The 25,793-nt window shown below is 35.4% G+C and overlaps 2 protein-coding genes and 1 pseudogene across 4 annotated transcripts; 1 reads left to right on the top strand and 2 right to left on the bottom strand.

The window, feature by feature from the left end:
* Positions 1–1,392: 1,392 nt before the first annotated feature.
* LOC141667725 (uncharacterized) lies at positions 1,393–2,092 on the bottom strand. The gene is made up of 2 exons (XM_074474330.1): positions 1,929–2,092; positions 1,393–1,777 (listed from the first exon to the last, which is right to left on the bottom strand). Exons 1-2 carry the CDS (start codon positions 1,973–1,975, stop codon positions 1,492–1,494), a joined length of 333 nt encoding a protein of 110 aa, XP_074330431.1. The 5' UTR covers positions 1,976–2,092; the 3' UTR covers positions 1,393–1,491.
* A 684-nt stretch (positions 2,093–2,776) lies between these two features.
* On the bottom strand, positions 2,777–7,237 carry LOC141667395 (transcription initiation factor TFIID subunit 4-like). 3 transcript variants are annotated; one of them, XM_074473876.1, is made up of 10 exons: positions 7,102–7,226; positions 6,466–6,571; positions 6,142–6,283; positions 5,929–6,067; positions 5,781–5,836; positions 5,644–5,700; positions 5,450–5,563; positions 5,166–5,264; positions 4,371–4,587; positions 2,777–3,926 (listed from the first exon to the last, which is right to left on the bottom strand). In XM_074473876.1, exons 2-10 carry the CDS (start codon positions 6,534–6,536, stop codon positions 3,751–3,753), a joined length of 1,071 nt encoding a protein of 356 aa, XP_074329977.1. In that variant the 5' UTR covers positions 6,537–6,571; positions 7,102–7,226; the 3' UTR covers positions 2,777–3,750. The 3 variants fall into 3 exon arrangements, with proteins under 3 accessions (XP_074329977.1, XP_074329976.1, XP_074329975.1); XM_074473874.1 differs by having other exon boundaries at positions 2,778–3,926; positions 6,466–6,586; positions 7,102–7,237; XM_074473875.1 differs by lacking the exon at positions 7,102–7,226 and having other exon boundaries at positions 6,466–7,092.
* A 2,198-nt stretch (positions 7,238–9,435) lies between these two features.
* On the top strand, positions 9,436–25,343 carry LOC141666047 (lon protease homolog 2, peroxisomal-like; annotated as a pseudogene).
* The last annotated feature ends 450 nt before the right edge of the window (positions 25,344–25,793 follow it).

Consider the following 25,793-nt stretch of genomic DNA (forward strand, 5'->3'; position numbering starts at 1 on the left):
TTTAAGAAAAATGATAAAGTAGTGGAGAAAAGTTGAAAAAATGAGTAAAGTAGTGAGACCGATTAATATTATATGTATAAAGTGGGTATAATGGAGGAAAGCAGTGAATGTAGTTAATTTAAAAATTATAAAAACTTTACTATTTTTGGAAAATTTTGAAATGTAAACAATTGGAAGGGACATCCCAAAAAGGAAAGTGTAAACAAATGGGAGGGACAGAGGGAGTATTATTTAAGAGGTATAAAGTTCAAATTTTGGCGGCAACATATTAAAATTATAAAAAAATTAGTATTTTTTAAGAAATATAAGGTTTGAATCCTTGGGCAACATATTAAAATTATAATTTATAATATATAATTATAAAAACAACCGTGTATCGCAGCATATCTTTCTTCGGGATCAGAGCCGTGCACGCATTATATAATAGTATTTATACAGACTGTATAAGAAATATTGTTAGAGTTATCATATCCCATCCTAAATTAATAAGAGTTTTAAGGAATATACCGAGAGAGACTGTTGTTGACCTGCAGACTCTTGGACTTGCTATTATAAGTTTCTAGAAAGACACGTACTAGTAAAGAAAACTGTGCTTTATTGTAACTAGCTAGTAGTTGCTAGTATTGGCCCCAACTAAAAATTAGTTGATTTATTAATTGTTGATTGTGTAACCTGAACGGCTTTGCACTTTGCGTGTTTTGGGCGAAGAACTAGACCCCCTGTGGGAGTTTAATATGAATTGTAATTGCTGAATGTTGGTTTCTGTGGTTTACTTTACATCAAAAGAATGTTGGGTTTTCATAATAAAGTATATTTAGGAGAAGAATCATGAATTACTAAAACAATTGGCGTTTATACAAATAACTAAGCGAATGCTTGCCCTGAGGCCACATGCTGTTGACGAACTCCATCTAACCCTTCGATCCTTGGGTGACCTCCCGATACCAAGGGAGGCTACTTGATACTTGCACTCATTCCACTAATCCAGCGTATATCTCTTTCTCGATAATAAAAGGATGACAACTCCAAATAAGCTGCTATCGGATATCTTTTACTCAATAATAATGGGATGAAAACTCGAAAATATGATGTCGATGGAATATTTATTTCTCGATGACAATATGATGAAAATTCGAAATATAATACTTCAATATTTTAATATTTATGATTTAAAAAAATTTCGGCGTGAGCGAGAGTTAGACCTAAAAACTTGAATAACAAGCGATAAGCCCGTTAAGAAAAAAATTAATTTTATTGCCTAATTATAGCCTAATTTTGTAAGAGAAAATCCACTTGCTATTTAAGGAGTATTAGATTTATACATAATTGCATTAATGAAGTGTTTATGAATAGCTGAAGAAGTGCAGTTTGTCCTGAGTAATTACACCAAAATTACTGATTAGACTTTATGTTTTATAAAAGTAACGAGGCACAGACATACGAACATTATTTATTACACTTATCACTAATTAAATATCTCCTATCACATAATTAATAATAATAATCAGGCCTGGGATGATCAACTCCATCAACATTCCTCAGCCAGTATGTATATTCAAAGGATGCTGCATTTTCTGGTACATCTTCAATCACTTGTTCATGGCCTTTCGGAACATAAATTCCGGTACGAGCATCAGGCATCCAATACGATGTCACATTTTCATCATCACATTTCGACATTGATACATTATTATTCGATGATCTCTCTGTTTCATCTCTGATATGATTGCCAGACAGTTTGCTCATGTAACACCTCATCGACTTGGTATTCTTCCCCCTGCAGAATAAACAAAATCTGATGTAATCGAATTCGAACAATTTAGAAGCCTACAGGAGCTGCTTGCTTATTCGTACTTGCTTGTGTGCATGAGTATAGTGTACATAAAAAACATACAAACTAAGAGTAAGCAGTAGCAGTATGGATTGACCTGGAACTTAGGAACCTCGTCGCGACGAGAGCTGCAACTCTAACCATGGCTTCAAGTTGTTAAAGAAACAACTGCAGAAGGTATAAGCTACACTTTGATGATTTAAATCTCTACAAGAGATGTTGATAAGCCATAAGTTACCAACTTATATATAGAAAAACCTATCAGAGTACTTGAGTAGAGTACATCAGCGTACTGTAATCACGCGTTAATAAGAATAAATTCTTGAAAATGTACGAGAAAAAGCACCTTTCAGAAAAAGATAGGAGATTTCAAAGATTTTAGCTTTTTTCTAGTTTCGTGTTTTGTTAATTACCCTCCACTCAAACAAAGAAGAAGACATAGAATGGGGACTGATTATTCTAGGAGATTTAACATGTGAGATCACAGTGAGTTTGCACTGTTTCAGGGGAAGAATGTGCACCCTGTCCTGTCGCAATTCCAGTCTAACATCTGCTAAAAGAATATAACAAATTTTACACATTTTCAATTTTATGCTCGACAGAGAATATAATAATACTGAAGCTTTGCTTTCTGTTCAAATACATGAACTTGCGTGAGAATATAATCAACTTCGTACTATTTTTTGCGTAAATATTTTATAAATTTTGCCTGTTCATGCTCGTGTCATATACAAAGCTCATTATACGAATAAATTTAGAGTCTCTCGTGTTTTCAATCTTTATTACTGCTTCTTTATTTTGGTCTTTGTATTAATAGTATATTTTTTGTATTTCATTCTTGGCTCAGTTCCATTTCTTCCCACCAATAGAACAATGATACTCCATCTTTTTTTGTTTTGCTTTAACTTGTAAATTTGTTTGATCTCTAATTTTAACACCATTAAGTGCATACTCTTTAATACAATGTGTTATTGAGCAATTTGTTCAACTGGAATGTAAAAACATTGTTACCATTACCGGGTAAATCATTCAGTACTTCCTCCGAATTTCAACTCATTCTCCATCTCATTCCCAATCCCATGAACAATCCCAATGGAACATTTTAGTAATTTCTGGAGATAATTGAAAGAAGCTGCAGACAGAAAGAACATACGAAACGAATGTGCAACCACAAGCAATGGCTGAACTGCTGAAGTCTGATTCCCCGGTGTAGCATATAAAGCACAAACACACACTATGAAGGTGAGTAGAGTACACCGGCTACATTTCACGGGCAATGTAGCAGTATCAAAACTTTTTACAGCATGTGCAATGTCTACACTCAGTAGTTCTTGTTTACATAATAATTCCATAGAAAGACATAAGATCCACTCCGTACAACATCCTTTCCGATAAAAAGTAACAGAAATGATCTCTAGTTTATCTATAGCAACATCAGAACAATGAAGCAACATCAGAAGGAAAAAGAAAATTTGTAAACCAGTAAACGCGCATCTTAACTTGTCTGGTGTACGTATTAAAATGTTACTAAATACTGGCATATGAATATTATACACAGCTAGCGGACATTGTCTCATATGAGTTGAGAAGCTGTTTACTACAATTTCAGCCCCTTTACAATATGTAAGTGTGTCAACTAATGAACAACAATCATTTCACGGATTCATAATATCATAGCGAGATAATGCTAATGATTTTCAACATCTGAAATCGCCATCAAGCGGACATAGAAACATGTCCAGAATTTTTTCTGTATATACAAAAAACCATGACTTCCCTATACACCAGTAGTTCAATAAACAGTAGGTTTGGGTAGTTCCCTGTGATACTCAATCTGCATAAGCTAGTTATACGGAACAAGACTGACATCTGGGGCTCCCTTTCGAGTTTTCTATATACCAGTAGGTTTAGGAAGATGTCTACTTCACGTTTTCATCTTCAGTAGCAGCAACTGCGGATCTCTCATATAAGCGGTACATGAAATTTGATTTTGACATCTGGGGCTCCCTTTCGAGTGTTCTTATAACATCCTTCACGGAAACTACCCTCTTCGGAACCATCAGAAACTGGTCTTGGCGAGTCCTTTTTTCAGTACCTAGAGCACAAGGAACACCTTTACCCTCAAATTCTCAATTTACTAAATAACACTTCTTGCCTATGGATTTCTGAGTATAAGCTTATTATTCAAAGTTAATAGCTTTTTAGTTGCCTCGGTATTATGTATCTACTGCAAAGTGCAAACTACAATTTTGAGTCTTTATATGTCTCAATAATTCTGTCTAAAAAAACTAATCGTGATTGCCTGGACGAAAACAAGAACAATGGACATAAATAAACTGTAGAGCAGTGGTATATATACAGTTTAGGCTTTCCACTATAAAGTACTAGGATCTCAGTTTTACGTCCAGAAAGTTTAAATCTCTTTTAATCAACTTCCTGATATTTTTGCACCAAGTAAACTTCAGTAAAACATCTGACTTATTTTGTTTTATATATTAAACAATTATATGTAAAATATATTGATCTTTCAGTAACTCACCTTTTCCTCGAAACTTTTGTGTGGTTCCTTTTAAACTCTTGTTCATCAATTCACTGGGCTGATCACCTACTCCAGGGTCTTCCTCATGTTGAGCTTTTCTGCTTAGCAGCTTCCATTTTGATACGAAGTCATCTCCACCAAGAGATGCCCTGACAGCTTTATTTGTTCTTGCAGCTGTTTCTAGCCTCAAATCTGTTCCTATTTTCTTCTTTTTTGACTGGAATATAAATTTGAAAGAGGGGGGAGGGGTGGTACTTCAGTAAATGACAACCAAGAAAGATTAATGTATTCTGATTTAGATTAATTTAAATGGGGAGCTTTTCTTTAGCATTCATACCAAGTTTAAGCCTTACGAAAGAAACCCATGTAGAAACCGTTTATAAACCAATTTATTCGTCTTGGGAAGTTTCTCTAAACAAATTTCCAAGCTGATTGCTAGAAAAGGAATATCTATACATAAACCTTAATTTATGTTGTATTGTGTTTATCTATTTTTACCTCATAAAATAAGAAAAATCTCATGAAAATGTGCATTCCTCTCTCCGACCATCTTACTTGTATATAATTCTAAATTCTATATCATAAGGTCATCTTTTTCACTCTCATCACAGTTAATATAGTTCACTCTTCCCTTCTACCTATAGTTTGTTCAACAATCAAGTGCATCTCTCTTTCTGGTTCCATTCCAATCAACCAAAAAAAAGTACCAGTGTCTCTTACACTGCCTTTAGAGAAGATTTGTACATCAGTAGTAATAATTCCTTGGTTGTGGTCAGCAAAAAGAAAAAGTAATACCTTGGTTGCTACTGAGCTTTTTGCAGTCTTGCCTATCTCACCATCTGCTGAGCTTTTTGCAGACTTGCCTATCTCACCATCTGAAATATTTCTGTTTGGCTATATTCGGAAGCATAAAATTAGTCGATTTTGTAATAAAAAGCAAAAATATATAATATAGATTCATGTTTCAATTAACACTGTTAACCAAATGTGTTCAAAGGTGCACATATCACTCACGGAAAGATCAAATATCTTTATTAAAGATGCACGGTAACCATTTACAATTGTAACAGTGTTCCTACCTTTTCATCCTGTGGTTCCTTCTGGTTCTGACATTTTCGGTTCATTATCATAATATGACGATGAATATCTGATGTAACAAGAGTATGGTGCCTTTTCTTCTCGTAATCAACTCTCTGCAGAGACAACAACTAAGTAAGACAAAAAGCATGTTTTATAAGATTAGTTTCTTGCGAAAAGAAAAATTGATAGCGACCTGTTTTGACATCTTTATCATATTTCTGATCAATCTATCCATCATTTCCCCAAGTCCCTGATGATTTAATGAATAAGAAGTTAGAACTAGACTCCAATAGCAATTGTAACACTTTAAGGCATAAGAAATCCTCTCACCAGCAAGAGGCAGTTCTCCACATCTTTGCTTACTGCTTTAAGACCACATTTAGATACTGTCACAAGCAAGGCAAGTGTTCAATTAGATTTTAGTTAAAAGCAAATACTCTAACAATTAAGCAAGACTGGAATCAAAACAACTAATAACTGATATTATCCAATTTAGCCCGCAGAAAAGATTTTGATAGAAACATTTCTTCTTCCTGGTGTACAGAATATTGACGGTGTTGCAGTGATGTTGACGCCTTATTTCCTGCTGCCTTAGAAAACAATTGCTCTTGCTCCTCCTGATAAAAAAAGGATTTCATTAAATAAGTTTTGAAGTAACTTCAGTAAGGAAAATTTTCGGTGATATACATACGTCCAAGTCAATTTCAGCACAAGCAGTAACGTCGTTGAAATTCTCAAATTGGTGAGGAGCAACTACTTCAGCACTAGCATAAACATCTTTCACATTCTCCAATTGGTGAGGAGCAACTACTTTGGATGACTTTTGTCTTTTTCTGTTAGAATTAGGAAATACACAAGAAAGTCGTAAAGGCCAAAATTCATAAATACATGTACGATGATAGTCCATATGTAGCGAATTGTGTGTGCAGAGTGGTTAGGCTGAGAGAGCTTAACAACTTACAGTCTTACACTCTTAAGTCTTAACAAATGAACAAAACAGAATAGATTGAAATACCTTTGGATTTGCATAGAAAGATCAAATTCTTTTAACAGATCCTCTTTACTAAAACATCTCTTTGGAGCCATCTCTTCCACAGCTTCAGAACAATCGAAATAGATTCCTAAAAGAACATCCACTATACAAATTTGATAGTAGATGTATCATAACAAATTATGCAGGTCCTTCCAGTTGAAATAACGAATAACAAATTATGTGATCCAAAAGAACTAGCCATATTCCGCAACAAAAATATTCATCAATTCAATCCACAAACAGTATCACCAAAACTATGAAACAGAATTTACGAGAATATTTAAAATTTAGGAAAATATCGAGAACCCGAGAAAGTTAAATTTACAATGTTAATAAAACCGAGCAATGTCAAGAAACACATATCTACAAAAACAACTAAATAACAAGCCCTAATTCAAGAAACTATGCAACTTTCTTTTCAAAAAAAAACAAGAAACTTTGATAAATTTTATTTCGCGCGCACACACATACACACATCAGATCAAACAACTAATAAAGTAGAAAATTAAGAACCAATATATTACTGGAAATTACAGAAACAAGCAAGCAAGTTACATAAATTATATTATATATGTGCAAGAACAGGGTAAATGCACTCAAAATCATATAAATATATACCTGTTTTCGAGAAGAACAATTGAGGGGTACAGATAATCAGAAATGATGTATGTAATTGTGTTTGATAATTGTGAATTTAGAAGTGGGAAGGATCAACGACTGAGAGAGAGAGAGAGAGAGAGAGAGATTCAGTAACAGTGAGTTGCCTCTTTTGTCTTTGAATTTTGAGGTATTTATAGACCTTCTTAGTCACCGACTTTGTTTAATCTAGGCCGTCTATTTTTCAGTTCATCTAACGGTCGATATTATAGCATTTATGTCATTATGCTCCATAAATTTTGTACGCATTTATAGGCTTGGGCCTCACGTTTTAGACTACCTAGTTTACTTTACTTTTTGACTTAGTTACGGTATTTTATCTGACAATTATCTCATCTCTCGTATTTTCTAACTTCATTACACTTACCTCAAAATTTCTCATATTTTAAAATTTAAAATATAATAAGTATAAAATTAAATATAAAATGACATGTCATATTCTATCGATTATAACTCAAGCAAATGTGAACATGTAATCAACCCGGGAATATTAGGAGGGATGTTTACTAATAAAAATATTTTTCGTTTCACAACCAAATAATATGGAAGCATGTATATTACCATTTATCAATAATATTACCTAACAAAAATATTAGATAATCTCGCAACATTAACATCATATTATTTTATAAGAATTTTTAGTACCCAATTATATACGGCAACATTATTTTTAAAATTAATGACTACGTTATTTTTTAAAAAATAAATAAATAGGTTTATATGCCTTATAAAACGTGTATCGGTTTTTAACCAATCTCAAGTGTGAGCGAGAATGGAATTCAAAAACTGAGACGACAATAAATAAAATCTTATCACTTACTCGCTTATAACGCCCACTAAGTTATTAGTTACTTATTTCCTCCCTCACAATGAGTTATTAACGCATGAAACGAAGTGATCGACACATATTTAACACTGCTAGAAAAAGTAAAATAAACATTGCCTCTTTTACATCGGTTGCTTATTTCAACGATGTAAAAAAGTATTTTAGACATCGGTTTTGAGCAAGCGATGTCTTTTGTGCTTATAAACATCAGTTTGTTAGAAGAACCGATGTTAAATGTCTGTTAAAAAAAATTCAGCAGCGCGCCTTCCCCATTCCCCCTAGCCAAAATTTCATTCCCTCTTAAATTTCCCCCGTTTTGCCTTCGTTTATTTTCAACTCTTCCCCCTCTTTTCAACTTTATCCTCAAATATACATTTAAAAAAACACAAAATCAAAAATCAAAACTATCAAAACTCTCTCTCTGACGGAAGAACATCTCTCTCTCTCTCAATCACTCTTACTTCCCCTCTCCACCCATCTTTCTGAACTCTCAACGTAGAACCCTAAATTCAAAACCCAACTTTCCAAATTGAAACCAAGAACTCACAATTAAGATCCCTAATTTGAATTATATCTTTCAATTACATGAATCCTAACTCTTGTTTTCAATAAATCGTTCGACTTGTGTTACCTAGGTGTAGATGAAGTTCCAATCGGCCTATCTATGTTGTTATATATCCTTATTCCGCTCGAATTATTAAGTGGTTTTTAAATTTCAATTTTTAGTTTTTTAACAGATTTGTTGTTGTTTTCAGTTATATATATAACTGATTGTGTCTCTTTTTCTTTTATTTTTATTTTTATACTTTTGTTTTAGTTTTTTTGTTGTGTTTTTATTTTTTATTGGATGTGAATTATAAAGAACTAGTAGTGCTCATGGTGATTACTATGAAGAAAGCCCGTTGCCTGTTATCTGGGACGCGTTACCTTCAATTACGGTCGTCGGAGGACAGGGTACTCATATTTTCTCCTTGTTTTTAGCTCTGTCCATAACATTATCGTTATATTCAAGACGAATCTATGAGCTATGATAAGTCAGGTTTATACACCCGAACCTCGCTGCCGAATACTTGTATTCTTACATTATATATATAGAGAGAGTAAATGCACGAGATAAACACAATTTATTGTGGAAAGTTTGAGGTAATTTCTTGGAGTTAATATATTATATGTTCATTTGACTCTGTTTTCATTCTTAGTTCTGTAGTGAAGAATTTGAAATCAGCAAATACAATATTTTCCTTTGTGTGGTGGATCTTTGGATTTTATTGGTCTCCCTTGATGGGCAAGCTTTAGTTGAGCAATCCCCTCAGCTCTATTGGCTCTATTGGTTCGTTTTGATACTATTTCCTTAAATTTGAACTATCATAATAAAATCTAAATAAGTGATTATATGTGATCTTAACGCAGGCTTTGTATAATATATTGGCTTTTGATGTATTCTTTATTGTGTTTTGCGTGACACTGGCATGCATCATTGGCATTACGGTTTGTGCTGCCTTCCCTGCATCATCGCTGTCTTGTATGCTTTGGTGGATCAGGTGAGGTGTTTCTATGCTTAATTGATTATTCATTATGTCCATTTTTCTGATATCTTACTTGCAACCTGAAACACAACTTATATTGTAGGTGGAACCTGAAACAGCTTCCTTGGCCTTGCGGTATGCATCAGATTTGGCAGTATCAATAGAGTCCATGCTATCAACTTATTCACATGAGGTATCTTGATGTTTCAGTTAGCATTGTGTGGCCTGAGTGGCTGATTAAGTTCTACTACGAGATGCTGAATTTCCAGTGAGTTTGAGGCCTGGGGCACCTCCTTTTCCGGTTAATGCTGAAGATGTTGTTCCATATGATATCAAATCAGTTTGGTGACTGCTTGTCATATTTAACTGTTTGAAACTTATTAATTTATTGTAAATTTAATAAGTCATAATAAGGAGATGCTTGAAACTAACATTCTGCTATTATTTGCTGAAGCCTGGTGGCTCTGTTAGATATATTTGATAATGTCATGGATAATATATTTTATGTTTAGCTTTCAGATCTTGTGTAAACAGGATAGATCAGTACTTAACTGTTGATCAGTACTTATACTGGAAGTCAGGACTTAAGGATATCAGTATTTATATTATCAGGAGATAATCATCAGAAGATAGATATCAGAACATAAGTGCTGAAGGACAATCAGATAAGGACAGTAGCTGATTAAAGGAAAGAAGATCGAGATAAACATAAGAAGAGATATGCATGAAGAAGGAATTCCGTGAAGAATGGAATACTTGGAATAGAAGATATCTGATTGATATATTTTAGGAAGCAGAATTATATTCCATATCAATTAGCGATTATCTTGTAACTGTGTAGTATATAAACACAGGCATAGGGTTTACACTATAAGTGTTATCATTATCGAAGTTATTATTATATATAACCCTAGCAGCTCTCGTGATATTTGTTCATCACTGAGAGGTAACAGTTCCATATTGTAACAGAGTTTATTGTTTCAATAAAGTTTGTTTTCTGTTACTTAAGTTCTTTAAGTTCGATTTGAGTGTAATATACACTATATTCACCCCCCTCTACAGTGTGTGTGTGACCTAACAATTGGTATCAGAGCATATATGTTAACATACATACAGTTAAAGATCCAAACACAATCATGTCGGACACAGAAACTCCAACTAAGCCTACTAAAACTGAGGAACCACCGAAGACACAAATTCAGAGTCGGTATGAGACCATCAGAGTCCCCATACTGAGACCATCTGAATATCCCATATGGAAGGTAAGGATGACCATGTTCCTGGAAGCAACAGATCCAGAATACCTTGATAGAATCAAGGAAGGTCCTCACAAACCAACCAAACTCGCTGTTGCAGTTGCAGGTGAAGCAGCAATGACCGTACCAAAGGAGAAGAGTGATTATACTGTTGAGGACATATCATCAATTGCTAAGGATGCTAAGGTACGACACTTACTGCATAGTGCCATTGATAATGTAATGTCAAACAGGGTAATCAACTGCAAGACTGCTAAGGAGATATGGGATGCTCTGGAAACAAGATGTCAGGGAACTGACACAATTAAGAAGAACAGGAAGACAATACTCACTCAAGAGTATGAACACTTTGACTCAAAGACTAATGAGTCATTGAATGATTTATATGATAGATTTGTCAAACTTTTGAATGATTTGTCATTGGTTGATAAAGAGTATGATCTTGAAGATTCAAACCTTAAGTTCCCGTTAGCTCTTCCTGAATGCTGGGATTTGAAGGCAACGACAATAAGAGACAACTACAATCTTGATGAAACAACTCTTGACGAAATCTATGGAATGCTCAAGACACACGAGCTGGAGATGGAACAAAGAAGCAAGAGGAAAGGAGGAAAGTCAAGGACAGTTGCTCTTAAGGCTGAAGAAGAATTCCCCAAAGCAGCTTCCTCAAAGAAAGACAAGGGTAAAGCTCTTTTCATAAAGTCTGATACTGAGTCATCAAGTTCTGAGAGTGATGATGACTCAGACTCTGAAAGCTTGCCTGAGACTAATGCTGATGAGGAGATGATGAAGCTGTGTGCTCTTATGGTGAAAGGAATCACAAAGATTGCATACAGGAAGTTTAGGAAGGGAAAGAAGTTTTCCAGGAAAAGCATAAGTTCTGATAAGAAGAATTTCAGAAGATCTGAAGGCAGAGGAGGAAAGTCTGACAGAGGAGATTACACCAATGTTAAATGCTATAACTGTGGTGAGAAAGGCCACATATCTCCTGAATGCAAGAAGGACAGAGGCAAGGCTCTTGTCACAAAGCAGAAAAGCTGGACATACACTTCAGACTCTGAAAGTGAGGAGAACTATGCATTGATGGCAAATGCTGATAAAGAAAGTGATGAGAGCAGTTCTGAAGCTGCTGAAACAAAGATACCTCAGACTACTTATGCTTTTCATACTGATGATATTAATGAGTTGAGAAGATATCTTACAACCATGTTTGTTAGTTATAGAGATCAAACCTTAACATGTGAAAGATTAACTTCTGAAAATCTTGTTTTTAAGAAAAGAAATGATTTCTTAGAAAAAGAGTTAGTTATATTCCATCAAACTCAGAAGGATAGAGATGATGCTTTTTATGTTAGGGATGAAGTGCTAAAAATGAATGAATCTCTAAAAACTGAGTTAGGAAAAGGAAAGAGAGATAATCAGGACTTGGACTAACTCTGGCAGAACAACTCAAAATTTGCTAAGTAGTGAAAATTGGAAAGAGGGCTTAGGTTATGGAGAAAATAAGAATGATAAAGGAACTGAAGAAATTAAGCCTGTTGTTAAGCAAAAGCCAAAGTTAAAACCTGTTAAGTTTGTAACTGTAAAGTCCGATAATGAGAAATCAGAAGTCAAAGAGGAATTAACTTCTGACAAACTAAAACAGGAAAAGACAGCTGAAGTAAATATAGGCTTAATGACAAAGAAGCATCTTAAGCATAAGCTGAAAGATGTCAAGAATGCAAACAAGGTAAAATCACCTAGGAAAAATAGGAATGGAAAGGAAGGTGTGAATAAAAGCAATGATTATAAACCTGTTCCTGATGCTCCTAGGAAAACATGTCATAACTGTGGAAGTTCTAACCATCTGGCTTCTTTTTGCAGGAAAAATAAGAATATTAACTCCTTACCTTCAAAATTAGGAGTTAAGAGTCAGTCAGTTAGATACAAACCACAAAATCCTTGTTTTCATTGTGGTAGTTTATGGCATTCCATTTATACTTGTAAGGAGTATCATAGTTTGTACTATGATTATTATCAAATAAAACCTTCTTTGAAGAAAGTTTCCATTGTTCCTTCTAGTATAAATTCTGATTCAAAGTCTGATAATGTAAATTCTGATAAGAAAAATGTTAACATAAACTCTGATGCTAAATCCGCTGCAAATGTTAACAAACTTAATAAGGCCAAAGGATCCAAGCAAGTCTGGGTCCTTAAAACTAATAATTAGTGGTCTTTATGATTGCAGGGCAACAGGAAAAATATTCTAGTTCTGGACAGTGGATGTTCAGGTCATATGACTGGAAATAAGGCCCTGCTATCAGACTTTGTGGAGAAAGCTGGCCCAAGTATTTCTTATGGAGATGGCAACATTGGAAAAACATTGGGATATGGCAATATCAATCTTGGGAATGTCATCATTAAAGAAGTAGCTCTGGTCTCAGGACTTAAACACAACCTTCTGAGTATAAGTCAAATCTGTGACAGAGGTTATCATGTTGATTTCTTTGAAGAACACTGTGAAATTGTGAGTAAATCTAAAGGCAAAGTTGTTCTGAAAGGATATAGACGTGGTAACATTTATGAAGCTAAGCTTTCAACAAGTACTGATGGCTCTGCAATCTGTCTGTTAAGTAGAGCATCAATTGAAGAAAGCTGGAATTGGCATAAGAAACTCTCTCATTTAAATTTCAACAATATAAATGAACTGGTCAAGAAAGATCTTGTGAGAGGATTGCCAAACACAGTATTTGCTCCTGATGGTCTTTGTGATTCATGTCAGAAAGCCAAACAAAGAAAATCTTCATTCAAGAGCAAGACTGAATCATCAATTCTTGAGCCTTATCATCTTATACATGTTGATCTATTTGGTCCAGTAAATGTCATGTCTATTGCAAAGAAGAAGTATGCGTTGGTCATAGTGGATGAGTTCACCAGATACACATGGGTGTATTTCTTGCACACAAAAAGTGAAACTGCATCTATCTTGATTGATCATGTCAAACAGCTGGATAAAATGGTCAAAGATTCTGTGAAAATTTTAAGGAGTGATAATGGCACTGGGTTCAAGAATTTGATAATGGAAGAGTTCTGCAAAAGCCATGGAATAAAGCAGGAATTTTCTGCTCCTGGAACTCCACAGCAAAATGGAGTTGTTGAAAGGAAGAATAGAACTCTCATTGAAGCTGCACGTACAATGCTTGAAGAAGCAAAGCTTCCAACCTATTTCTGGGCTGAAGCTGTGCAGACTGCTTGTTTTACTCAAAATGCAACACTCATTAACAAGCATGGAAAAACACCATATGAGATGGTGAAGAAAAAGAAGCCAAATCTGAAATATTTTCATGTATTTGGATGCAAGTGTTTTGTTCTCAAGACTCATCCTGAACAGCTATCAAAGTTTGATCTAAAAGCTGATGAAGGAATCTTTGTTGGATATCCACTTTCCACAAAAGCCTTCAGAGTCTATAATTTGAGAACAAAAGTGGTCATGGAATCTATCAATGTCTCTTTTGATGACAAGAAGATCACTGGTCTTAAAGATTTCATTGACCATGATCAGCTGAGATTTGAAAATGAAGACTCATATTCTGATACTGAAAATCCTGACAGTCTAAGTCCTGATACTACAAACTCTGACGGATTAAACTCTGATGTTATTGAAACTGTGGTGACTATGTTAAAGGAAGATGCACCTATGCAGGGGGAGCATACCCAAGATCCTACCACATCTCAAGAAACATCAGAACATGCATCTGGCTCTTCAAGTTCTGATTCGTCAAGTTCTGATAAGCCAAGTTCTGATAGTGCTGAAAATCTAAATACTGAAGAATCCAACTCAGAGAGCATAGTTTCAGGGGGAGCATCAGAAAATGAAAATAAAGATAGCATGGATCATGGGGGAGCATCCAGTTCTAGAGAAAACATTCCATCTGCAAGGAAGTGGACAAAATCACATACACCTGATTTGATAATTGGAAATCCTGATGCAGGTGTCAGAACTAGAACAGGTACTTCAAATGAGTGTCTATACAATTCTTTTCTCTCTCAGACTGAGCCAAAGAAAGTAGAACAAACTCTTCAAGATGCTGATTGGGTGCAAGCAATGCAGGAAGAGTTGAATGAATTTGAAAGAAACAAAGTCTGGACCCTAGTGCCAAGACCAAAGAATAGATCTGTTGTTGGTACAAAGTGGGTATTCAGAAACAAAACTGACAGTGATGGCATAATTACAAGGAATAAGGCAAGGCTGGTTGCAAAAGGATACTCTCAACAGGAGGGAATTGATTATGATGAAACATTTGCACCAGTTGCTAGGTTAGAAGCCATAAGGATATTTTGGCTTATGCTGCTCACAAAAAGTTTACTGTCTTTCAAATGGATGTGAAAAGTGCTTTTCTCAATGGAGAATTGGAGGAAGAGGTATATGTTGAACAACCTCTAGGTTTTGTAGATATCAAACATCCAGATTATGTCTACAGGCTTGATAAAGCACTTTATGGACTTAAGCAAGCTCCTAGAGCATGGTATGAGACTTTAGCTCAGTTTCTTCTGGAAAGTGGATTCAACAGAGGGACAATAGACAAAACACTGTTCTACCTCAACCATGGAAAGGACTTACTTCTGGTCCAGATTTATGTTGATGATATCATTTTTGGATCTACAAATGACAAACTTTGCAAGAAGTTTGCCAAACTAATGCAGTCAAGATATCAGATGAGTATGATGGGGGAGCTTAGCTATTTTCTGGGCCTTCAAGTCAAGCAGAATGAGGAAGGCACTTTTATTTGTCAAACCAAGTACACCAGAAACTTGCTAAAGAAATTTGGAATGCAAGATTGTTCAAGTGCATCCACTCCAATGGCCACTGCAACAAAACTGGATAAGGATACCGGTAAATCGTAGATATTACTGACTACAGAGGTATGATTGGCTCTCTACTCTATCTAACTGCTAGTAGACCTGATATCATGTATGCTACCTGTCTTTGTGCAAGATTTCAAGCAGATCCAAGAGAACCTCACTTAATAGCTGTAAAAAGAATCTTTAAGTATCTTAAAGGGACAGCTGCTCTGGGATTATGGTATCCTAGAGAATCAGATTTTAAACTAATAGGTTACTGAGATGCAGATTTTGCAGGTTACAAAATTGACAGGAAAAGCACAAGTGGAAGCTGCCAATTTCTTGGAGGCAGATTGGTTTCTTGGTACAGCAAGAAACAAAAGTCAATTTCCACATCAACTGCAGAAGCAGAGTATATTGCTGCAGGAAGCTGTTGTGCACAGATTCTTTGGATGAAGAATCAGTTACTGGATTATGGGTTAACATATTTCAAAATCCCTATTTACTGTGATAATCAAAGTGCTATTGCTATGACAGGTAATCCAGTTCAACACTCTATGACAAAGCACATCAGCATCAGGTACCACTTCATCAGGGAACATGTGGATGAAGGTACAGTGGAATTGCATTTTGTTCCCACAGATCAACAGTTGGCAGATATCTTCACAAAACCATTATGTGAAGCTACTTTTACAAGATTGGTAAATGAACTTGGAATGGTTTCAGGTTCTTTCTCTAAATCTGCTTAGTCTTGTTCTGTGTTATCAGACTTTATGCTCAGTATTTACAGAATTAATCTCATTGTATATTCTGTGCTTAATTGATACATGTCTTTAAGTACTGACTGTTGTCTGATATATATTTCTAAACTCTGGTAAGTGATATGTCTGTTTAAGTAATTATTCAATCCTATGAGGATAACTGTGCTAGATACTGATCTAGTAGTCTTCAATAAACAAATGATTCCATGGAAGAAGTAATTATTTCAGTGGAAATCTTATGACACTAGCAAATTCTGATAATTGAGCTTAGTTAAGTTCACTTTGTATATTTTATTACTAAGTCACAAATTAGAATAATGCTACTCATCTGTTAAGTTCTGATACTAGTAAAACTGCTGAATGCACTAAGTGCTGATAGACCTCTCTTATCAAAAGAAAAAGCAAAAAGATCAAAGAATAAAATCAGGTACTCCTTTGAGATCTAGAGTAAAAATGTGGAAGGGACGACCCAAGTGCATTGCTGGTATTAAGTAAATATGCATCAGAAAAGCAAAATATTTTCTTGGTGACTTTTCACACTCTATGATTACTGGAGAAATACTCTGAAAATAGCATAAATTCTGATAAACAGTCGTGACTCACTTACACTGAGAAGCCACTGTACAATAGAATTTCAAAAGATGCATAAAATTAGCACAAAATAGGTGAGGTGGACTCAAGCATAAACTCATTCTTCAGTCGGTTTCAGGACAATGACAGATCTTTAGCAAAATTTTAGTTATGCCTTATTTCTAAAATGTACTGCAGTGAATCAGACTTTACTCTTTGTCTGTTTTTAGCTTAATGCACACACTAATCACTCCATCTGAATGATGAAAATTTCTGTGGTGGTCTATGTTATTTTAGATAAAACAGTCAATGTGTCATTATTGCACAAATTCTGAGGACAAGTTCTAAGTTACACGTTCTGATGATTAAGTTCTGACGTTCATAACTCAGAACTTGTATGAGGATTTACTAAGATGGGCATTCCTTTTTCGAGTTAAGAAATTATGTTCTGATGACTGTTAAGTTCTGGTATAGGTCTAAGTTCTGATTTCTCAGTCTAATCCTTTACTTGGCTTATCTTTGAATAAAATTTGATAACAGTCTCAGTTTGTACTCAAATATGTTGAAGTGGAAGATTAATAGTCACTATGATTAGGATTAATGGTTTTGTACTTGAACAGTCCACTATTTCTTGTGTCTTGTGCGGTCTAGACCATGATTCCTCTTTCCAATGACTGTTATTCTTTTTCAAAGTCTAGGGAGACGAGGTAGAATTAATTCTACCTGTCAGCATTAAATATCTTTGCGTCTCTTGGCATTCTCTTGCCTATATAAGCAACCACTTCACATCAGTCTTTCCATCACATTCTTCTCACACACTTATCCTCCTTCTTCTGTCAAAAACACAATGGTTCGATACAACATGTTTTTGAACACACAAACCTTCACAATGGAGCTCAGTTGTGCCGAGTGGCAGCAGGAGTGGCATATAACAGCCATTCCTGAGGAGATCTGGGACTCTGTCCCACAGGAGGTGCTGGCTCACCTTCTATTCTTCGAGATGGATTACCATCGCCATCTGGAGCGCCTGGAGGAGGAAAGGCGGGAAGCTATCCGTCAGCAAGAGCGAATCATACGACTCGCCATCTTGTTCGTCGAAGATAGGAAGAGGAAGATGACTTAATCTTGTCTTCTTCCCGTTCTTCTTCATCCTCAGCTTTGTCAGGCTTCTTAGCTAGGACTAAAGCTGTTGACGTTAGGATTAGAAGCTTAGGGAAAATCTTGTATAAGTATTGATGTAATTTCCATTTCATAAATGTATTGACTTGATATATTAATGAAAACTGTTTTTTCTTCAAGATTGTGTCTCTGAGTTATTTTATCTTGAGTTGATAAATCCTGATTGATATTCTGATGACCATTTAAATTGTACTTTTCAGTTAAGTTTTGATTCTCTGTCAACACTTATTCATCGACTTTATCTCGGTCATTTTTAACATGATTTATTTTCAGAATATTAATGTTGCAGTGACAAATAATTCAATCAGTGATAACGGGTTAAAATTTGAATTGTTTCCCTTGATAAATGGAACAGTTTTTCCTTGAAACTCGGCAAATGGGTAAGTCATGATTACTGTTTTCTCGAGCCCAGTAACTATCCGTTATTACTGCATATCTGACAGGTGTCCAACGGTAATATTTTTTTTGTATAAGTACAGCAGAGAGAAGATTTCTTTAATCTTTTTAATTTCTTCATCTTCTATCTCTCTTCTTACTTTTACTCTCCTTCACTTTACTATTTCCGTTGTTTTCATACAGATATTATATCAAACACCTATCAGGCATACTTAACTCTAAATTTTTTCACATGGGACCAAAGGATTTAATCATTGATGGAGCTAAGTTTGTTCCAAACAACTATGCTGCAATTCTTGATCATGCTGAAGCTCCATCTGAATTACACTTTGTGCAAGATCTTCTTGCACATAGTGAGGTTGGGTATGCCTTAACTCACCCTGAATTATTTTCAAGTCAACAAGTTCTGAGGTTCTGGAGGACTGGCGTTTTTGATGATGGTGGTAACCGTGGAACTCCCAGTATTATCTTCCAAGTGGGTGATTCATCTTTTGTAGTCACTCCTGGTACAGTACGCAGGGCTTTACATCTTCCAGAGGATTGTACTTTCTCAGTTCCAGAGGACTCAGCCCTTCGGGAGTTAATGGCTGAATTGGGATATGAAAAGAGTCTGACGAAACTTGGACAGTTGAAACGGGCTAATATCAGAAGAGAATGGAGTTTCTTCTTTGATTGCATCACCAAAGCTTTTGGGAACAAATATTCAAATTTTGATACTATCCCAATTCTGAGTCAGCACATAGGGTATGCTATTATTCATCAAACTCATTTTGATTTTGCAACTAGAATAATTGGTTTTATTGGGGATAGGATGACAGAGGATAGAGATGTTGTTTATTTTGCTAGATTCTGTCAACTTATTTACACTTACTGTACTGATGAACCCCAGTTAGTCAGCACTCAAACCCCACCTTTTAAGGTTGCAAAAAGGTACTTTAACGACCTGATAAATGCTGACACAAAGAAATCAATGGTGAGACAATTACAGATCCCTCAGTCTGTAAAACAGATTCTGGTAAATGCTGATCCTGTTACTTACAAATCTGTTTACTCAAATGTTCAACCAACTCACCATAACCAAAATCCATCAACCTCAGTACCTACCTCTCATTCTACTCAACCTACCCTCAGAACTTATCTCAAATCCTATCTCTCCACTTCACAGACTGCTCAACCTTCTTCTTCAACACCTATTGTGAAGCCTACATCCTCTAATCCAAAGAGAACAAAGACTGTTCCTCAAACACCTCAAAAGAGGAGGAGAATTACTTTGAGAGATGAATCAGATTCTGAGGATCAGATTCCTTCTTCAGAACCTGTGGTAGATGAAGCTGAGAAGGCAACTTCTCAGAAGGATTCTGCAATTGGGGGTTCTAGGCTTCTCAAGAGGCTAAGACGTATGACAGTTCCTGAAACTCCCAAGGAATCTAACTCAACAAGGAAGTACAAGAAACAGAGGGCACAAAGGCCAGTTTCAGATGATGAGGAGGAAGCAGCTAAGGAAGGGGATCAGGAATCTCTGATCTCACAAGACAAGGAATTTGCTCCAGTCACTTCTTCTCCATCAACTCCATCTCAGGAAGCTGTATCTGACAAGGCTAATTCACCTTCTGTGTCTCTTGTTGATCCAGGCACAAGTGCTGAAATTGATATTCAGAACCTGGTTGTGCCTGAAATACTTTTCTTAGAAGCTCCAACAGCAAATAATCCTTCCACAACACCTGTTACTGATGCTGTTCAAACTCCTGAGTTATCACCAACACCTTCTCTGCATCAAAATGCTGATGATCAGATTTTAGGTAAGCATCAGGATATGGCTGTTGATCAGAACTTAGTATCAGATCAGCAATTAGAGGATGCTGAAGCCTCCATTGCTACTCACACTGTTGTCTTATCAGATGATACTGATTCTCTAAGTTCTGATGCTGCAAATGCTGGAGATACTGGTGAGGCTGCTACAACTGTAGATGCTGATGAAGCAGGTCCTTCAGGACATACTCCTCCACTGACTCTTCCTAAGTCTGAACTGGTAAAGGAGTTTGTTATCAGGGATGCACCAGTACCTTGGAGTGAAACTCCTGCAGGTCAGGAGTGGACTAAGGAATGGAACTCAGTTTCATGTGTTCCAAATGCTTTACATCTTGCTGAGCACTTGACTAAAGCTGATGAAATGTTACATTCTGATGATTTTAAAACCCAGCTTAGAGTCACTGCATTGAGTACTAAACATCTACAAGGTCTTCATTCCAACACTCATGCAGAGCTACACAAGATTCAGGAGAACTTTATCAAACAGGAACAAGTTTGGAAAATTGATAAGAAAAAGTTCTTCCAACCTACCATTGACAGGGTTGCTTATATTGAGAAAACTCAAGAGAAGCAACAAGCTCGGATTGATCAAATTCTGACAAATCAAGCTTCTCAGCAATCGCAACTTACTGAAATCCAGACCTCAGTGGAACTACTTATCTCTCTTTTATTACCTGCTGATGCCAAAAAGGGGGAGAAGGTAATTAAGTCCAAATGCAAAACCAACAAGACACTGCAAGGAAAGGATGATGGAAAAGATGACCAAGGAACCTCTGGAATGGGTAGTGGTCATAGTCAAGGTAGAAGGTTTACATCAAGACAAGCTAGTCACAGAACAAGTTCTGATACTGGGAAAAGAATAAGTTCTGCTGCTGGTAAAAGGATAAGTTCTGATGAACTTCTAGATCTTGATGAGGAAATGTCAAGACAGTTATTTCTTCAAGAAAATCCAGGGATGGACTTGGAAAGTTTAAAGGAAGAAGAAGCCAGACTTAAATCAGAGAAAGTCACATCTAAATCTGAAGCTTCTGGTAAAAAGTTACTTCCAAAACCTAAAGGCATTGTGATCAAAGAAAGGATACATACTGAAGAAACTTTGGCTAGATCACAACCACAGATAGATCCAAGATCCAAGGGTAAAGAAAAGGTTGGTGAACCTATCAAGCCTTATGTACCTCCTGAGGAAGAAGAAATTACTGATGGAAAAGATGATCTTGCTCTGACTTCAAGAAAAGTTCTTAAAACAACCTCTGACATGGCTCAAGTTGTTCAGAGTCAAGAAATTGTAAGTTTTGATATTCAGAAGAAGCAAGTAACCTCTGACAGTGCTCAAGTTAACTTGATATCAGAAAATAGATCTAAAACCCTCCTACCAGGATTCACTAAAGCAAAACAGACTCAATCTTTGAAGACTACTCCAAGTGGTTTTGAAGCAAGAGTAGTTACTGGAAAGGAAGCTAGAGATAAAACTGGATTGGGAAGTGCTGATGAAAGAAGAGTACATAACACTACCGATGATCCAACTTCCTTGAGTGAACCAGGTATTGGAGCAACTCCTGAGAGATTGAATCAACTGGAATCTGTACAGATGGTTTACCATACCTACTTGAAAGAATACATCATGTTGTATTTCATGACAGATGGTAGGGTTTATCATATAAGACAAAATGTCATTCCTTTGAAGTACTTTGAAGAATTGGAGCATGTACTTTTCTTACTTCAAGTGGATGACAGAATAACAGGGACTGCTGCAAACTACTTAAAAGAATAGATTCAGAGACAGAAAAGGCTTTATTCTGTTAAGTCTGACAGCAGATATGTTCCAAAGTACAGAGATCACAATGGTGATATTGTTGATATGAAGCCTAATACTGCACAGATCAGAACGTATCTTGGTATTAAGGGACTTGAATTCAATCTTGAATCTGACAAAGCTTATGTTATAAGACTAGATCAGGAGTTGAGAAAAGCAAAGATTAATGATCTCAGAGCTGCAATCTTTCAAACTGGTGAAGATACTGCAGAGCTTAAAGGTGTTAAAAGGAGAATAATTGATGAACTAAGATATGCTGAGAAATGTTTGTTGAAGAACTATCTCAGAACAACTCCTGACATCAGAGAGATCAGAAGATGATGAAGCCAAGTCGAAGATCTACAACTGCTTAAATTCTGATATTTATACAGATTGAAGTTGTTATCAGAAGTTGAAATTGGTAAAACTTTAAGGACTGTAAGTTGTAGTTATCTAGTCTATTTCTCATGCATTTGTACTTAATGTTTTTGACATCATCAAATATCTGTTTAACTTGTATATTTTGTTAATTTACAAGTTGGGGGAGATTGTTAGATATATTTGATAATGTCATGGCTAATATGTTTTATGTTTAGCTTTCAGATCTTGTGTGAACAGGATAGATCAGTACTTAACTGTTGATCAGTACTTATACTGGAAGTCAGGACTTAAGGATATCAGTATTTATATTATCAGGAGATAATCATCAGAAGATAAATATCAGAACTTAAGTGCTGAAGGATAATCAGATAAGGACAGTAGCTGATTAAAGGAAAGAAGATCGAGATAAACATAAGAAGAGATATGCATGAAGAAGGAATTCCGTGAAGAATGGAATACTTGGAATAGAAGATATCTGATTGATATATTTTAGGAAGCAGAATTATATTCCATATCAATTAGCGATTATCTTGTAACTGTGTAGTATATAAACACAGGCATAGGGTTTACACTATAAGTGTTATCATTATCGAAGTTATTATTATATATAACCCTAGCAGCTCTCGTGATATTTGTTCATCACTGAGAGGTAACAGTTCCATATTGTAACAGAGTTTATTATTTCAATAAAGTTTGTTTTCTGTTACTTAAGTTCTTTAAGTTCGATTTGAGTGTACTATACACTGTATTCACCCCCCTCTACAGTGTGTGTGTTACCTAACAGGCTCTACCTCTTGCATTTTTTGATGTTCTGTATATAAAAAACCAGTTTTCAATGTCAGAATGATGGAATGATGGGTGACAATCGCGAGATGTCAAGCGATTTCAGGCTTAATTCACCATTAGTTTTTAATGAATCCATGTGGGAAAAAGTATTAGGGGTAATCATTTATCTTTAATTACAAAAACTCGTGTTTAAGATAGCATGTGTGGAATTATTTGCCAGCTGCTGGTTTAGGTGTTTGGAACTAGCTAATATAGGAATACTTGTATATAGACAAAAGCATATTGGCCGAGTCTTACTGAATGCTTGTCCTCTTCTCGGACCTTTAATTGTTCTCTTATATATTTATATGTTGTATATCTGTTATGCTTAGCAGATCTGAGGTTTTTTTCCTACGCTTTGATGCAGCCTCCACGCTTTGATGACAAAGAAACTGGAGAGCGGGTTGCAGCACCCGTGATATCACTTATCAGTTGGATTGGTATGGACTGCATTCAGAGGAGAGGTTCATTTTGTGGAAGCTACGTCTATGGCGGGGAAGGGTGACCAGCATCTCACTGGTCAACTTGGTGATGTTATTAAAGAATCGGCGCAGATTGCACTTACTTGGGTAAATCTGTTGCATTTTTTTATGCCAAGCAGATGCATATATATATATATTAAGCTAACATTTTCCCAGAAAAGTAAATCTGATCTGAGTCTTGGTCAATTTTTTTATTAAGAAAATACGACAATAAGCATCTATTTATAGCTACTTGCAAGTTGTGGTACCATATTCTAGACATGACATAGCAATTCCAAATATTTTTTGAGATTATGGCATTTTATTCCAGATCAAGAGAGGATTTAAGTTGTGTAAAACTATTGTGTGTTTCGGTACAGTAATGGTATTTTGGTATTGTGTATAATGCCATGAAGTAAAAATGGTTTCACTCGTAGATAAGATACTCATTTACTCATATTAATGTTTTCTATGTGTGGTTCTGGATGCGTGTTTTATTATGTCATGTCATGTCAGTGTCATATATATTTTCTCAGTGCATAATTTATTTGCAACATCACTATAAAGTTTCAAGCATAACAGATCAACTACCAAAAGATGTATAAAATTACTTCACATGACATATACTCTTTCCTAGTGTGATTCTTAATTTAGGTAAGATTAAGGGCCACTGAGCTTAAGTTCGCCGCTACGAAGGAAACAAATCTGTTGGAAGGACGGGATGTTCACATTCATTTTTCTGCTGGTGCGATACCTAAAGATGGTCCCTCTGCAAGTGTGACCCTTTTAACAGCCCCGGTGTTACAGTTTAGTCATACAAAAGTAAGATCAGATACAACAATGACAAGGGAAATGACATTATGAGGTTTAGTTTTACCTGTTGGTGGTGTTAAGGATAAGGTGCATATTCTGCCTGTTTCTGTCTACTTATTAACCTTTTATGGTTGCCCGTGATAGACGCTCATCTTAGAGAATAGAGTTAAAATTTCTAAATGCCTAAACTGATCTCTTCTTGTCGCATTTTTACAATGCCTTCATTATGGAATTAGGCAAGTTTGATATAAGTTAATATTGCTGTCTATCCGACCAGTTCAATTATTCTTTATCTATTATTGTTTCTTTCATTTAATACCAGGTTTTTTGCTTGAGTATAGATTGTTGAATCCCAAGATTGGCCTGCGAATACGAAGTATGCTGTATTGGTTTGTGCCCAAGCCTATAGAAAGGTGGACCTCATCCAGGATTTGTACAAGAGCTGGAAGAATCCAAACATGGGAGGGACTGAAGTACACGGTGGCACGATAAGGTACGCACACATCAATACAAATGATAGAAAGAAGAGTTCTGTTATTCTTTCTTCAGAATAGTAAAGATATAAATTACTTTGGTTGTTATTTTTTAAAATAGATATCGGATTGTTATTGTTGTATTTTTAAAAATTATAAGTTTCTGGTTTTTCGTCATTGTAAGACTTTATCATCTTGATTTGGTAATGATAACTGAAGTTTTGCAACTAAAAAATATATTAATTTTGAAATGTGCATTAAGAAAAAAAGTACATACATCATTGCAGTGCAAAATGATGTCTATCAAAGTTTAATACATCAGTTTTAGTTGAACATTTACATCAGTTGCATCAAACAAAACTAGACATCGGTTTATGATCAATAGGTATTGGTTTGAAATAAAGAACCGATGTCAAAAGTTATGTTTACATCGGTTTATCTTTTAAATCGTTGTTACTGGTATAAGTAACATCAGTTTAATGAGTAAATGGAAATATTTTTCTTATCTCACATATGTTTAAATTGATAAAAATATCATATTATGATAATATATGAAGATTAGATATGCATAAGAAATTTAACATCTTTAAAAACTGATGTTATACGTCTTCTTTAACATCATTTTAAAACCGATGTTAAATGGGGGGTCTTTAACATCACCCACGAAGACATCAGATTTTTTTGTTCATAGACATCAGTTTTTAGCCGATGTCTATTCTACTTTTTCTAGTAGTGTAAAGACTAAATGTCAATAATAATCAAAT

Source organism: Apium graveolens, chromosome 6 (genome assembly GCF_009905375.1).
Source record: "Apium graveolens cultivar Ventura chromosome 6, ASM990537v1, whole genome shotgun sequence".
Classification (NCBI taxonomy): Eukaryota; Viridiplantae; Streptophyta; class Magnoliopsida; order Apiales; family Apiaceae; genus Apium; species Apium graveolens.

Coding starts and splice junctions, on each gene's coding strand:
- LOC141667725 (XM_074474330.1), bottom strand. CDS start 1,975: ATGGTTAGAGTTGCAGCTCTCGTCGCGACGAGGTTCCTAAGTTCCAG. Junction 1,778..1,928: donor ACGAGGTTCCTAAGTTCCAG/GTCAATCCATAC, acceptor TTTATTCTGCAG/GGGGAAGAATACCAAGTCGA.
- LOC141667395 (XM_074473876.1), bottom strand. CDS start 6,536: ATGGCTCCAAAGAGATGTTTTAGTAAAGAGGATCTGTTAAAAGAATTT. Junction 5,837..5,928: donor GGCTAAATTGGATAATATCA/GTTATTAGTTGT, acceptor TGCTTGTGACAG/TATCTAAATGTGGTCTTAAA. Junction 5,701..5,780: donor TGGAGAACTGCCTCTTGCTG/GTGAGAGGATTT, acceptor TTAAATCATCAG/GGACTTGGGGAAATGATGGA.